The following is a 15,730-nucleotide window of genomic DNA, read 5'->3' on the forward strand; positions in this document are numbered from 1 at the left end:
GCAGCAAGGCTTCAGCAGGAATAACATGTTATTTTCCGGGTGTTGTGTCAGGCGACTCAGTAATATAGGCTTGAGTCTCATTACTGCACTGTGCTGCCACGCAAGGTCAGATCCAGTCCCCAGATTGCCCCGGCTGGGAGACCCTGGCTGAGAGGGGATGGGGGGAAGAGGAACATGTAGTTCCTCTGCTCATTTAGGGGCCCGACCTGAGAAGCTGCATGGCCTACATCTGCCAAGCTAGTGAGGAGAGCGCAAGGGCCCTCTGCTCTGGTCTGCCTGCCTCACACTGAGTGGAATTCCAGGCCCCTAGAATGTGGTCCATCCCACCACAGTGGCTTTCCAAGCCATCTCCTCTCCAGAGACTAATCATCTGCCCTTTCCAGGCAGGATGGTCTTTTCTCTGTACCTGATGCCCTCCAAGTTCATTCATTCATGTGTTGCCTTCATTTTGAAGGTTCCCTAGACCTGACCTATGCTTACTGTTTCTTGTTCAGTCCAGGGCTACATGCAGAGGGGTCTGTTTGCTAGTCATTTCATGTGTTTAAAGAGAGGTCATTTGGGGGCGGCTAGGTGGCACAGTGGATAAAGCACCAGCCCTGGATTCAGGAGGACCTGAGTTCAAATCTGGCCTCAGACACTTGACATTTGCTATCTGTGTGACCCTGGGCAAGTCACTTAACCCCCATTGCCCTGCAAAAAAAAGAAAGAAAGAAAAAAAAGAGAGGTCATTTGGTGTAATTAAAATTAAAAAAAAAAAAAGGGAACATGGGACTTGGAAACAAGAAACCCAAGTTCAAATCCTGATTCTTTCCTATACTGGGTCTATGGTCCTGCTGTCAGGAAGACTCATCTTCCTAAATTCAAATCTGGCCTCAGGTACTTATTAGCTGTGTGACCCTGGGCAAATCACTTAACGCTGCTTGCCTCAGTTTCCTCATCTATAAAATGGTGTCAAGCCACTCCAGTATCTCTGTCAAGAAAACTCTAAATGAGGTCATGGGGAGTCAGAAACAATTGAAAATAACTGAACAACAACATATGAAGAAGCACTTTGTAAATTGTAAAGCACTTTATAAATGTGAGTAAGGGACCGGGAGGTGGTAGTGGATAGAGGGTTGGACTCAGAATCAGAAAGAAGTGGATTTAAGCAAGCCTTGCATCGGACACATACTGGGTGTGTTACCAAAAGCACAATCACTTAACCTAACAGGGCTGCCAGACATCTAAGATGTAAGTTACAGATTTGTTGATATGTATCAGTAGAAGAAGTTTCCAAACAAGGAATTCCCTATGCTGATGGAAACACAGATCTAAACCAATCAAATATATCATTATTATATTATCTCTTGAGTAGGGGATTATATCTTTCACTTTCCTAGGCTTTCCCAAAGCATGTAAGGACAGGAAGCTCACTAAAGATTCATTAACTTGATTTCATTTGGTCAAAGACCTCCATTGTCATCTAGCTCAACTGCCTTATTTTATAGACAGAGAAACTGAGACCCAAAGAGAAGTGCTCAAGGCTACAATCCACTCCAAGGGTGGGTCAAACTTCTTATAGTACCTGACATTTGAGTGACCAACAAACTCCAACAGATTGACCTATAATCTGGGTTATAGAGACCTAGATAAAAATCAGAAGATCCAGAAAAAGCTGGAAAAATCTCCAGGTGCCAAAATCTTTTTTAGGGGCATTTTTCAAAAATAAATTAGCAAAAAAGAGGGAAAAAAATCCCTTATGAGTTTTTCCACTATTTTTCTGAGTCCTCTCACCTTTAAATCCACTAAACATAATCCCTTCTGCCAAAGTGAGCTTTTGGAACACAGACTCCTAATGCAACATTATAACTTAAACTCTGTAAAAGACACTAAGAAATCATCCTGGGGAAACTTCCATCTCCCCCCTCCCCCAATTTCCATTGCCCTGCTAGGAAATCATTTTCCCCATGGCACTAAAACTCATAGGTCTCCATCTCCACTGTAGACAGACACAGAGGTTGGCTTGATTCCAACCCGGCTCTGTTCAAGGCTGCTAGCAGGATGTTCTGCTGCCTCCATGAGGCCATTGATCTGTTTCTAAGCCAGTGCACTCTTCAAGAAATCAAACATGTTTTTCCAGTACAAAACCCTCCCTAGGGGAACGAGGCAACATCTTCCTTCAGCTCAATCTCAGTCTTCACCCACAAGGCCCAGAATCTCTGGAATACCCCTCACTCCCACTCCCACCCCACCCCCACAAGTATGGCAAATTACACACCTGTAATATACCTGTACATGTACCCCTTTGAGGGCCTAGCCACATGTTGACACATGTGTAGGTGCGTGTAAAGCCTGTGGGAGAGTATGAAAAATGCTCATTTCCCTCAAAGGCCTTGGTAGTCCATCTGCTCCTGGGACAACAGTGATACAGATGGTGCCCATTTAAGCAGCTCCTGCTGCTGCTGTTGCTGCAGCCAGAGGCTCAGAAGCCTGTGGGCTCAGATTTCTAATTCCTCCCCCTCTGCTTCAGGGCTTAGGGGGTGTGTGAAGGGTGGGGAGCCATCAGGGGAGCATTAGGAAGTATAGAGTGTCAGGGCAAGAAGGGATCTTCGAACATAGAATGTTAGAACAGAGAACATAGAATGTTTGTGCTGAATGGGACCTTTGAATAAAGGATGTTAGGAGACAGCACAGAATGCCTGGTTCCTCTAGTATTGTGGGGATCAAGACCTCCTGGGGACCTTAGAACAGAGAGTAAAAGGCTATTCATTCTTGGAGAGAACTTACAACATAAAGCAAAGAATGTCAGAGCAGGAAGAGACTTTTGGACATAGAATGTTAGAACAGAGTGTAGAATGATACCGCTGAGCACAGAACACATCAAACACAGAATATTCTAGAACATAGAATGTTTGTGCTGGGAGGACCTTTAGAACACAACTATCCCAGACAAGTGTGGCAAAAGGAGCTAGAAGGGCTCTATTGGCAGGTGGAAAGTGACTTCTCCAACCATACGGGAGCTGAGGAATCCTTAGGATATGGCAAACGGAGATAATCACCCTGGATGCTGTGACCCCAGGAGGTCTCCAGCCCCACAATGCTATAGGAACCAGGCATCTGGGATATCAGGGAGACAAAAGGTATAGGGAAGAAACAAGAGCAGTGATCGAAAAGAGAACTCAGGGTTACTTGTGTGTCTGTATTTTTACTAGCCAGGGAATTTCAGGGATGCTCCCAGTGAGGGATTTCCTCTACCAGTGCAAGGAGGCAACATATTGACAACATAAGAGTCTTTGTTTCCCGAGGCACTGAAAAGTTATAGCGGAGCTAGACTGCCAATGTGCATGGGGGCGGGGAGCCTTGAACCCAGGTCTTTCTGACTGAGATCGGCGCTCTATCTGCTGAATCCTGTTGCTTCTCATAAAAAGAATAAGACACCAAGAGGCCTAGAAGATGAGAGCTATTCGTTCACAGAGCACCTCCCCAAGCCCCTTGATACCCGATCAAAAGCCATCAGAGATCCAGCATTTAAAGGAACCAATGCCAGTTTATTCCTTTATCTAGGCGGCCTGGTACCAAGGGGGAAAAATTCCCTCTAGAACTGAGTGTAAAGAGGTTTGAATTCTAACCCCAGCTAGGTCTCTAAAAATAAGGAGAGGGACTGAATCCTATATGAAATATGGATTTCATAGCTACAAGCTACTCCTAGTGGGGAAACCCCTCCTTACCATCACTAAGCTCAGTACCATCTCTGCAATTTATGGGGAAGGGCAGGAAATAAATATTTATATTGAAGACTATTTTGTGCCAGGCACTGAGCTAAGCACTGAACAATCATCTCATTTGATACTCACAATAACCCCTGGGACGTAGGTGCTATTATAAAGCTATTTTAGAGTTGAAGAAATTGAGGCAAACAGAGGTTAAATGACTTGCCCAGGGTCACTTGAGGCCAGATTTGAACTCAGAATCTCTTGATTCCAGGCCCACTGCCCTGATCACTGCACCACCTAGCTGCCTCTATAAGACGGTAATGATTGGAATGATGCCACCTGCTGGAGACTTACTGTAGAAAAGCTCTGCCATGAGGTGAAGGTCTTTGAGGGCAAGACCAGGAGTCTTTTCTTTGGTGTCAGGAAGTGATGTTTGCTTGTGGGAGGAAGAAGGGGGAGCCTGGCGCTCTGACTCGGGCTCTTGCCTGAGGACTCCAGTGGAGAAGGGAGCTAGAAATGCGCTCTCCCTTTAATAGATAGATGAATGTAGGCCTTTCTCTCTCTCTTTACCAAATTCTTATTCTCCTTAATAAATGCTTAAAAGTCTAACTCTTGCTAAAGCTTATAATTTATTGGTGACCACTCATTAGATATTTTAGACAGACTAGCTAGAATTTTAGCCTTAACAAGACAGCTTTCTCAGGGCCATGAAGCCAGTACATGTCAGAGGTGGGAATTAAACTGAGATCTTCCTGACTTTGGGGCCAGCTCTACCCATTAGACCACACTGCCTCATGATAACCGCTTACACGTACATAGTACTTTAAGTTTTAGAAAGCACCTTTCATTTAGTATCTCATTTGATTCTCACTGTAATATATAGGTCTCATTCCTATTTGACAGATAAGGAAACTGAGCCTCAGAGAGGTTGTTATGCGACCCTGGACAAGTCATTTAACCTCTCTGGGACTCAGTTTTATACCTTTTTATCCCTAACCAATCATAAAATGAAGGGAATAGCTACATGACCTCTATTGTCCCTTCCAGGATTGGCACCTATGATCCTATAACTTAACCAAGGTTACCCATATCAACGCAGATTGAAAATAAAAACAAATAAATATGAAAATAGCACTCTTTCCAGTACATCATTTACTGTGACCTTGAACAAATCACTTGATATCCATGAGCTTCAGTTTCCTCATCTGTCAGAGGAGGAGAGCAATGCCTGCCGTCCCACCACAGAGGACAGTAATGAAGACCATTGGAACGATGTATGAAAAGTCCAAAAAATTACTTTGCATCAGTGGGCCTGAAGCTAGGGATTATTCTTGAGTAAATACCAGACTAAGCCCTGGGGATAATGTTCCTAGCTTTCAGGAGACCTTACTTCCTAACCCTTACTGGCCTTACTGGCCTGGGAGCCTCGGGTTACATGTCCTTGCCATCACACAGCAGTGGATTTTACCAGGGGATCTCCCTGGGGTGCCGAAAAATGCAAGGTCTCCTCTTTCTACTTTGTACTAACCGGCCACAAAAGCTTATAGAACCTCAGAATGTTAAAGCTAAAAGAAATCTTCATCACCATCTCACCTTCACCTTATGTGTGCCCTTTTGGAAGTCCGGGGAAGATGATGGACCCCGCCCCTTCCCAGAATAATGCATGATGTCTACACTCATAATCGAAGGAAATGTTCACTTTCAGCTGGAGGTTAGTAGACAAAGGCTTTCCCCCAGCCCTCTGAAATCTATACATGACCCCCCCATCAAGGAGATCCCAGGTTAAGAACACCTGATCTAGTCCCACCATTTTACAAATAGGGAAACTGAGGCCCAGAGATTGCTGACTTGCTCAAAGTCACATAACTATCAAGTGTTTTGGCTTGAATATAAATCTAGGTATCCTGACCCTGAGGTCATTGCCCATCCAGCTCATGCTGTCTCATCCTTGGTGCTTACTTTTTTTTTTTTTTTTGCTGGGCAATGAGGGTTAAATGACTTAACCAGGGTCACATAGCTAATGTCAAGTGTCTGAGGCCGGATTTGAACTCAGGTCCTCCTGAATCCAGGGGCAGTGCTTTATCCACTGCACCACCTAGCTGCCCCTGGTGCTTACTTCTTACCTGGAGGGCCTTCCACCCATCTCTTGCTTTGTTTCTCATCATCTTCATCCCTTCTGGGAGACAAGTATCTGCTGATCTTCCTTGGACACACCCTCCACAGGGGAGATTAGCTCCTTCCCAGCTAGGGCTTTCCACCTCCTATTAGCTGGGAGGGAAGAAACATCTCCCAAACTTCCCTGCTACCAACAGGCCCATCATTCAGACATTATATCAGAACCTAGAGCTAGAAGGGACCTCAGAGCTTACCTAGTCCAACATCTTCCCTTTTCAGATGGGGAAACTGAGGCCCAGAGAGGGTAAGTTGCTTTTGAATCTTATAAGAAGTAAGCATCAGAGCCCGGATTTAAACCCAGGTCTTCTGACTTGGGAGCCAGGCCTCTTTCCACTGTATCAGGCTGCCTCAAAAACACGCCAAAATGGCATCTTTCTGGGTTTTAAAGGATACTACAAAAGTAGCATTTCAGTAAAGTGGAAAAAGGTCCTTGGATTTAGAGTCAAAGGGCCTGGATTCAAATCCTACCTGTCACTTATAACCTGTATGACCTTGGGCAAGTGATTTTGTGTCTCTGAGCCTGTTTTCTCATCTGTAAAATGAGAGGGTTCAATGAACTCTAGGTAATTCATTACCTCTTTCAGCTCTCAATCTATGACCCTATGGTTGTTTAACCTAGGTTCCTGCAGCTCAGTGACACACAGGGGAAGAGAGTTCCGTGTCTCTGGCTGCCTTTCCTGAGGTGTCCTCCCTTACTGAATCCAATTCCCAAAGGCCAAGATGTTCTGAAGGTCTTTAAACATAAGTCTCTGGTTCCCTCTAGTGTCCAAAGAGAGGACACACAGCTACTATGATACCATTGAAAGGTATGGTTTGTATCCATGGAAGGTTCAAGTCAACCCGAATTTCACGTCTCAAACCAAACAAAACTATTGCTCTCTACCAGCAGACCTCACCCTGGCTGGAATTTGTTACTATGGGAATCTGCCTAAAGGAGCTAGTTTCCCTGGCAGAACAGTCATCTCCATGCACAGGCCTGGTTCATTTTCTCTGTCTCTGTCTCTGTCTCTCTGTCTCTCTGTCTCTCTTGTAGAAAAGCTCCACCATGAGGTGCAGGTCTCTGAGGGCAGGACCATGCATCTTTTCTTTGGCGCCAGGAAGTGACGTTTGCTTGTGGGAAGAAGAAGGGGGAGCCTGGCGCTCTGACTCGCTCTCTTTCCTGTGGACTCTGGCAGAGAGCGAGCTAGGAATGCTCTCTCCCTTCAATAGACAGAGGAATCTCGGCCTTTCTCTCTCTCTTTACCAAATTCTTATTCTCCTTAATAAATGCTTAAAAGTCTAACTCCTGCTAAAGCTTATAATTTATTGGCGACCACTCATTAGATATTTTAGACAGACTAGCTAGAATTTTAACCCCTTCCACTCACATACACACATATGAATAGATGATAAAATCTTATGTTGGTGCTGAAAGATAGGGACGCTAATGCATTGTGAATGGAGTTATGATGTGGTCCAACCATTCTGGAAAGTAATTATTTGGAACAATGCTAAGAAAGTAATTAAAATATCCGGACCTTTTGATGCAGAGATTTCTTTGCTAGTGGTCTACCCCAAGGAGTCAGGGACAAACATGAAGGTGTGCCATATACCCCAAAGTAGTCATAGCAGCACTTTTTTGTCATAGAAAAAATACTAAAAACAATCATTATCCTATTAAAGGGGGAATGGCTAAGCAAGTTATGGTATGTGATATGGTATGCTATGGTATACTACCGTACTTTGGTATGGTATATGGGGTAAATGGGTAACCTTGGTCAAGTTATAGGATCATAGATTCTAATCCTGGAAGGGACAATAGAAGTCATGTAGTCCATTCCCTTCATTTTATGGTTGGTTAGGGATAAAGAGGTATAAAATTGAGGTTAAATGACTTACCCAGGGTCACAAAGTAACCTCTCTGAGCCTCAGTTTCCTAATCTGTCAAATGGGAATAATGAGACCCATATATTATAGTGAAAATCAAATCAGGTAATAAATGAAAGATACTTTCTAAACCTTAAAGTTTATTGTGCCTGGCACAATAGTAAGCACTTAATAACTACTCATTGATTGAATAATTATAGTATAGTAAGAAATGACAAATATGAAGAATTTAGGTAAGCAAGAGGAAATAAATGTCAACTGATACAGACTGAAGTAAGCAGAACAAGGAAAATAATATAGAATGACTATGATGATGTAAATAGAAACAAACAAGAAAAAACAACACCTCTGAAACTGAAAGCTATATAATCATAATGTCTACATTTGTCTTCAAAGAAGAGATGAGAAAATTCACCTTTCTTCTTTGTAGAAGTGAGGGGCTACAGGTGTAGAACATTGCATACACTGTCAGACTTAGTTGCTGTCCTGGTAAGTTTTGGTGAATTTATTTTTCCTCTTCCCTCTCTAATTCATTGTCTCAAAGGAGGCCTCTCTGGGTAGGGGAGGCAGGAGGCTCATCTTTGGAAATGAAGGTGATATAAAAGCAAAAGATAATAAATTTTTTAATCCCATGTTAAGAATTATCTTCTTCAACATTTCTGAAAGATGTCATCTATTCTCTGTCTGAACACCTCCAGAGCTCACTGCCTCTGGAAAAATTTGTAGCTGTTGAGAATGTCTTATAAACCAAGATCTGCCTTCCTACTGTGTTCTGCCCCTGGTCTTGGTTCTGCCCCTAGGGAATGAGCCAAATAAGCTTAATTCCTCTTCCATGTGACACCCTTTTGGGTATCTGATGCCAACTTCTCTAAACTAACCACTCTCGGTATATGAATACAATGGAATACTATTGTGCTGTAAGAAATGATGAGCAGGAAGAGTTCAGAGAAACCTGGAGGGTCTTGAGTGAGCTGATGATGAGTGAGATGAGCAGAACCAGAAGAACATTGTACACAGTATCATCAACATTGAGTGTTGACCTACTGTGATGGACTATATTCTTCTCACCAATGCAATGGTACAGAAGAGTTCCAGGGAACTCATGATAGAAGAGGATCTCCAAATCCAAGAAAAAAAAAAGAAAGAAAGAACTGTGGAGTATAGATGCTGATTGAACCATATTATTTCTTTTGTTTTGGGTGCTGTTGTTTTTTTTTTCTATTTTGAGGTTTTGCATCACTGCTCTGATTCTTTCTCTTGTAACAGGATTAATGCAGAAATAGGATTAATGTTATTATGTGTATATATATGTGTATATATATATGTATATGTATAGAGATATATAGATATAACCTATATCAGATTACCTGCTGTCTAGGGGAGGGGGGAGGGAGGGGAGGGAGGGAGAAAAATCTGAAATTGTAAAACATGTATAAACAAAAGTTGAGAACTATCTTTACATATAACGGAAAAAATAAAATATCTCATAAACTAACCACTCTCATTTCCTCAGCTAAACCTTCCAAGACATGATTTCTCAGGTCAAATGGATAACCTTGAAATCACACTCTAATGTAGCATGTTCCTCTACTATGCATAGAAAGGTAAATGTTGCAACCTGGCATATGTGTACAGTGGACATAAGAGTTCCTTTGGTGGCCCACACAGATTCCTCAGCAGCCTGGCCACTCTTTTCAAAGCTACTTGTTTTCCCATAACTCCCACAACATTCACAATCAATTCTCTTCAGTTGTTACATGTGTGTCCAGTGACCCAGGGCCTGCATTCCACCACTGGCCAAGCCACCAAGAGCAGAGCAAACCAGGAAGGCTCAGAAAAGGGTGTGGAGTAGGGGGAACCTATGTTTTATAGAATTATGGATTCAGAGAATGCTTGAACTGGAAGGCCAAGTCACATCTCACCTAAAACTTAATATCCTCTCTCCCACTTCCATCCCTGAGGACAGGATTCTGCTCAAAGAAAGTTACACTTAGTCATAGCCTGCTGAATTGAGGGCACCTTAGAAATCAGCTAATGCAAGCCCTCTCACTTTACGCTTGAGGAAACTGAGGCCAGCATGGGGAAGGAACTGATACATGGCTCCTTAGTGGCAGAACTAGGATTAAAAACTCAGTGTTTTGACTCAACCCAGCTTCCTCCATAACAGTAGTATCAAACTCAAATAGAAACCAATCTCTGTGGGCCATATTCTGACTTAGAAAACCACAAGTTAACATTATCTATGCTATATTGTATTTTTATTTATTTTGTTAAAGATTTCTCAGTTACATTTTTTTTTAGTGAGGCAATTGGGGTTAAGTGACTTGCCCAGGGTCGCACAGCTAGTAAGTGTTAACTGTCTGAGGTCAGATTTGAACTCAGGTACTCCTGACCCCAGGGCCATGCTCTATCCACTGCGCCACCTAGCTGCCGCTGAGTTTCAGTTTTCCATCTACAAAATGAAGGTTTTGAACTCGTTGGTTTCTTAGTTCCCTTGCAACTCTGACACTTTCTGTCCTAAGATCCATCCATTTTAATCTGGTTCCACTGCTCCTGGGGTTCTGTGGGTCACTTGTGGTGCCTGTGCTCTACACTACCACCTGCCCTTGCACCAGTGTGTGCAGGGTGTTCTGTCTGAACATGAGGCTGCCTAATTTCATTACTAAGCCACACAGAAAGAGTTTGGGGCATATTGGTCATAACTGATCACATTCACATGCTATTTTTAAGACCTCACTCAGCCTCTCTGGGCCCCAGGTTTCTCATCTTTAAAATGAAAGTTGGATGAGATTTAAGGTCCCTTCCTCCTCTTTAGCTACAATCTTATCATGTAATTCTCTGGTCTCCTGTTTCAGATTGTGATTGTTGGGCACCTTCCCTTAGAGATAGTCATCGGCATCTTTGCCATCTACAATGCTCCCCCACACTCTCATCCCCTTCAAATAGCAATGCCAATTCTTTACCTTTCCTGTAGCTCCATGGGACACGTACTTAGCCCCTTCTCGGCGAGCGATTTCCACCTGTTTGCGGGCAATGCAGGGTCTGGCAAGGGAGGTGCCCAGGAGATAACGATCTTCATAGAGGGCACTGGACTGGACTGCTGGCCAGATAAACTCCTCCACAAATTCCTTACTGACATCCTCAATGAAAACCTATGGGGGTGAATGGAAGCAAAAGCCCATTGGAGGAGATCTGGGCCTGGTCTGAAAGTTCTTCCTTAAAGAAGATGGGCACAAAGACACAACCCAGAAGAAAGGTTTCTAGAGTCCAGGAAGAATAATCTCTGGCCAGAGAGCTAGGGAAATTCCCACAGTGCTTGGAGGCTTTGATTCCAGGGACTAGCACCATCCTATAAGATGCCTCAGGGGCAGAGAAGTAAGGCTTTTTTTCTCTGTATTGTTTAGCTCCCATCCAGTCTCCCTGTTTCCCAGCTAGTGGCATAAATCTAAACTCTGGGCCTTCAAGTCAAAATTCCAGAAAGGGCCCTGGGCCTTCTGCCTATTACCACGAGAGGCTGTCTATCTCTGTGCCCAGCATGGACTGGGGTTTAGATACTAGCCAGCAGCCAAAGTCTGTGATTTGTCTGTTGCCTCCTGTGCACAGTTCCTCCTGATGTCTACCCTCTACCTCCCATCCCTTGCCCAGTTTCCCTTTTCTACTCGATCACTACCTTTTTGGCTCCAAGTTTCAAGGCCTTCTTCCGGGCCTCTTCAAAGTCCTCCTTCTGTCCAATGTTGGCCTGCAAAACAGAAGTGCAAAGAGCCCTCATCAAGTTAGGGACACTCAAAGGTGGGAAACAAGGAATCCCATTTCAGAAAGAGCAACTTCTTTGCCTACCCTTTCTAGCAAGAAAGGAAGACTCCCCTATGCTAGTATGATGCTCATTACTCCAAAGCCCTTGCATATACTTTCCCTCATTCTGGTCCTTACAGTATCTATCTGTAAGGGCAGAGCAGACATTATTCGTCCAATATGACAGTTGAGGAAATTGTACTTGCCCAGGTCTCTACCAAGAGGCAATATTCCATAACAGGCAGGATACTAGATATGGCGTCAGGAAGACCTGAATTTGAATCACTTACTAGCCTCAAACACACACTAGTGTGACCTAGGCAAGGCCTTTAACTTCTCTGGACAAATCTGTCAAATGACCTCTAAGAGCTTTCCAGTTTTGGGTCTGTGATCCTGTGACCAAGATAAGGATGTATGTGATCATTTGGGGAGGAAAAGGAGAGGGAGAAGAAGAGGGAGACAGAGACAGAGACAGAGACAGAGACAGAGACAGAGACAGAGACAGAGACAGAGACAGAGGAAAGACACACAGACAGAGAAAGAGAGACACAAAGAGAGACAGAAACAGAGACAGAGACTTAGGGACAAGAGAGACAGACACACACACACAGAACGAATTACAAAAGGGATCATGAAAGGCTTCCTGTAGGAAGTGACATGTCAGCTGGGTCTTGAAGGAAGGCAGGGATTCTAAGGGCAGATCTGGAGAGAGGACTGGGCTGCCTCCAGTAGAACTGAATTTCCCCTTCACCGGAAGTCTTCAAGGTGAAGATGAATGACTTGTTCAGGACATTATAAAGAAGATTCTCTCTGTGGAGGGATTAGACTAGATGGCTGCTGAATTCTGGGATTCTGAGGGCATTCCAGGCCTGGGATATAGCCTTGTGAGAAGGCATAGATGCAGGAAATGGAGGGCCAGGTTTGGGAAAATTACAAGAAGGTTGGTTTGAATGGAAAGTGGAGCAAAGGAGAGAGGAGAACCTGGAGGCTGGGAATCCAACGAGAAAAAGCTATTGCATGCTCCCGGTGAGAAATGATAGAGATCTGAACTCAACAGGAGCAGAGGCAAGTGGACAGACGTGAGTGATATGGTGGAGACAGAATCTACAAACTTGGTCCTGGTTTGCATGTCGTGGGTGATAGTGAAATACTGAGGAGGAAATCTCCAAAGTTTTAAACGAGGATGACTGGAATGTGAATGATGCCTCTAACAGAAAGAGAGAAGATAAGAAGCAAAGTGGGTCAGGTCAGGAGACCGGGGAGGAGGAAAAGGACGAATGGGAGGAGGAGGAGGAGGAGGTGGAGGAGATGACATGTTAAATTTAGGATGCCTACAGGACATGCAGTTGGGGAAGGGTGTTGATGATGTGGGACTGGGGCTCAGGAGAGAGACTAGGGCTGGATCTAGAGATCTGGGAACCATCTGCTTAGAGCTGATAAGGTTCCTAATAGAGAAGAAACAGAAAAAAGAAGATGGCGCAAGACAGAACTATGGGGACACCCACTCTCTTTGCCTCCATCACATTTTACCTTCTATGGAACATATTGTGTGCATAATCCTTTCTAGAAAAAAAATAGCTATTAATAACTAGCATTTATATATTGCTTTAAGGTTTTGCAAAGTGCTTTGAAAATATCTCATTTGATCCTCACAACACCCATGTGGGGTAGGTGCTATTATTATTCCCATTTTTCAGATGAGGAAACTGAGGCAGGCTGGTTAAATGGTAAGCTCTTTGAAGGCAAGAACTAAGTCATGTTAAGGGCTAAAATTCTAGCTATTCTGTCTAAAATATCTAATGAGTGAATAAATTATAAGCTTTAGCAAGGGTTAGGCTTTTAAGCATTTATTAAGGAGAATAAGAATTTGGTAAAGAGAGAAGAAAAGGCCTAGATTCCTATCTATTAAAGGGAGAACACATTTCTAGCTCCCCTCTCCACCAGAGTCCCCAGGAAAAGAGCGCGCGTCAGAGTGCCCAGCTCTTCCTTCTTCCTCCCACTAGCCAACGTCACTTCCTGACGCCAAAGAAAAGACGCATGTTTCTGCCCTCAGAGACCTTCCTTTCATGGCGGAACTTTTCTACAGTAAGTCTCCAGCAGGTGACATCATTCCAATCGTTACAGTCATTTTTCATCACTGTATCCCTAGCACTAAAAATAGTGCCTTACACATAGTAGTCACTTAGCAAATGCTTGCTAAATTAAATGGAATTTAATTCTGTGCACAGTAGGTACTAAATTATCTGATGAATGAATGAATAAAGGAAGGAAGGAAGGAAGGAAGGAAGGAAGGAAGGAAGGAAGGAAGGAAGGAAGGAAGGAAGGAATATAAGCTCCTAAACTCCTTGTTTCATTCATTGTACTTTTTATGGCCAGTGCAGAATGTCTAGTCCACATAGGAAGCACTTTGCATTTGGGGGGGGGGGCAGGGCTATGGGGGTTAAGTGACTTGCCCAGGGTCACACAGCTATTAAGTGTCAAGTGTCTGAGGTCGAATTTGAGCTCAGGTCCTCCTGAATCCAGGGCCAGTGCTCTATTCACTTCACCACCTAGCTGCCCCTTCCAGCTCATTTTAAAACAAAGCCAAGTGACTTGCCCAGGGTCACACAGCTAGGAAGTATCTGGGATTAGATTTGAACTCAAGTCTTCCTGAATTGAGGGCTAGGCTCTATCCACTGCACCACCTAGCTTCCTGAGCCATGATTCCAGAAGACTCACAATGAAATATGGAGTTGGAAGACTCAAGAGTATAAAATGAGACATTTTTTTTTCCATAGCCAAATGGGATTTTTTTTGTTTGAATATACACACTTGTAACGGTACATTTCAGGGCAGCTAGGTGGAGCAGTGGATAGAGCACCAGCCCTGGATTCAGGAGGACCTGAGTTCAAATCTAGCCTCAGACACTTGGCACTTACTAGCTGTGTGACCCTGGGCAAGTCACTTAACCCTCACTACCCTGCAAAAAACCAGAAACCATCAAACAAAAAAAACCCAGTGTATTTCTTTCTTTCTTTCCCATTTGGGAGGCAGGGTGTGGAGGGTAGGAAGAAAATAGTGCTGCGGAGTCTCCTGCCTGCCACTATGAGGTGGTGTTCCATGCACCCTACCCCTAAATAGGGGCACCTTTGTGCTGTTTGGTCCAAAAGTGATATGTGGCACCTGCTCCAGACATAGGAATTCCTACTAACGGCTCTGCTCAGGGACCCTGGAGTTCTTATCGATGGGGAAATAAGCAAGGGCATTGTTGCATGGTTTCATCTCAGCAATTCAGACTAATCTGAGGAAGACCTGTCTGAATCAGAGGTTTTGTAAAGGACTGCTATTTTGATTGACTTAAGTCGCTGTAATCACTCTGAGTTAATAAAACATCAGGTCTTTAAGGTCCTACTTTAATGATCAGCTAGGCCCTGCTTCTAATTAACATGTAGATTATCTCTAAACCCTCTAGTAAGTCAAAATTCCCAGATAATTTATTTGCTTACTTTATTTGCTAGCTTAAAACTATCCTCCCCATAGGCAATGCAATGAGCTTGCTGACCCCTATTTTCCCTATTCCAACCAAAGGTGCCCCTTCCCTAGATCCTGACCTCTTGCTGCCTGGATTCTTGGTCCAGTCTTACTGACTGCATCCTCAGTCTGGTCTCCTGGATGTCTGTACCCCAACCTTCTAGCCTGGGTTCTTGCTCCCTGGTACCTCTACAGCCTACAGTACCTGCCCTGCTCCCTGCTTTGACTGTTCTTACTCAACTTGACCTCTGACCTATCTTATGTATGGAACTTGCTGGCTCCCCCTCCTATTAGTCTAAAGCCTCAGCTCTGGTTATAGAGTCATAGAAAGTGAACATCTAAAAGGGACCTCACAGCAATGAATCTCAGAACCGACATGACACCAGGAGGGCATCTTAAGAAGCATTTACTCAGGCCCCCTCATTGTACAAATGAGGAAACTGAGACAGAGAGGCATAGTGATCTATTCATGATCACACAGGTGATTAAGTAGCAGAACAAGAATTTCAAACCAAGTTCTCTAATTCCAAATTCAGTGGGTTTAAAAAAAAATTCCCTAGTTGGCTCAGGTCTGATGACCAGTGAGGTCTAATTTCACAAATATTAGCTCAGTTCCTGTTTGAACCATAAGAAATACGTGGCATGTCAGTTCATGGGCTTTTATCGTGGTAGCTGTTGTTCAGTTACGTCTGATT

General features: G+C 43.8%; 1 protein-coding gene across 2 annotated transcripts in view; it reads right to left on the minus strand.

The window, feature by feature from the left end:
* Positions 1 to 15,730, minus strand: part of ASS1 (argininosuccinate synthase 1) — an 86,121-nt gene that overhangs the window by 57,957 nt on the left and 12,434 nt on the right. For both annotated transcript variants that reach the window (XM_043983580.1, XM_043983581.1), the window contains exons 3-4: positions 11,404 to 11,472; positions 10,697 to 10,885 (exon numbers count right to left, since the gene is read on the minus strand). In XM_043983580.1, the coding sequence (XP_043839515.1) occupies positions 10,697 to 10,885; positions 11,404 to 11,472 (258 nt within the window). The remainder of the gene's footprint in view (positions 1 to 10,696; positions 10,886 to 11,403; positions 11,473 to 15,730) is intronic.

Source organism: Dromiciops gliroides, chromosome 2 (assembly GCF_019393635.1).
Source record: "Dromiciops gliroides isolate mDroGli1 chromosome 2, mDroGli1.pri, whole genome shotgun sequence".
Classification (NCBI taxonomy): domain Eukaryota; kingdom Metazoa; phylum Chordata; class Mammalia; order Microbiotheria; family Microbiotheriidae; genus Dromiciops; species Dromiciops gliroides.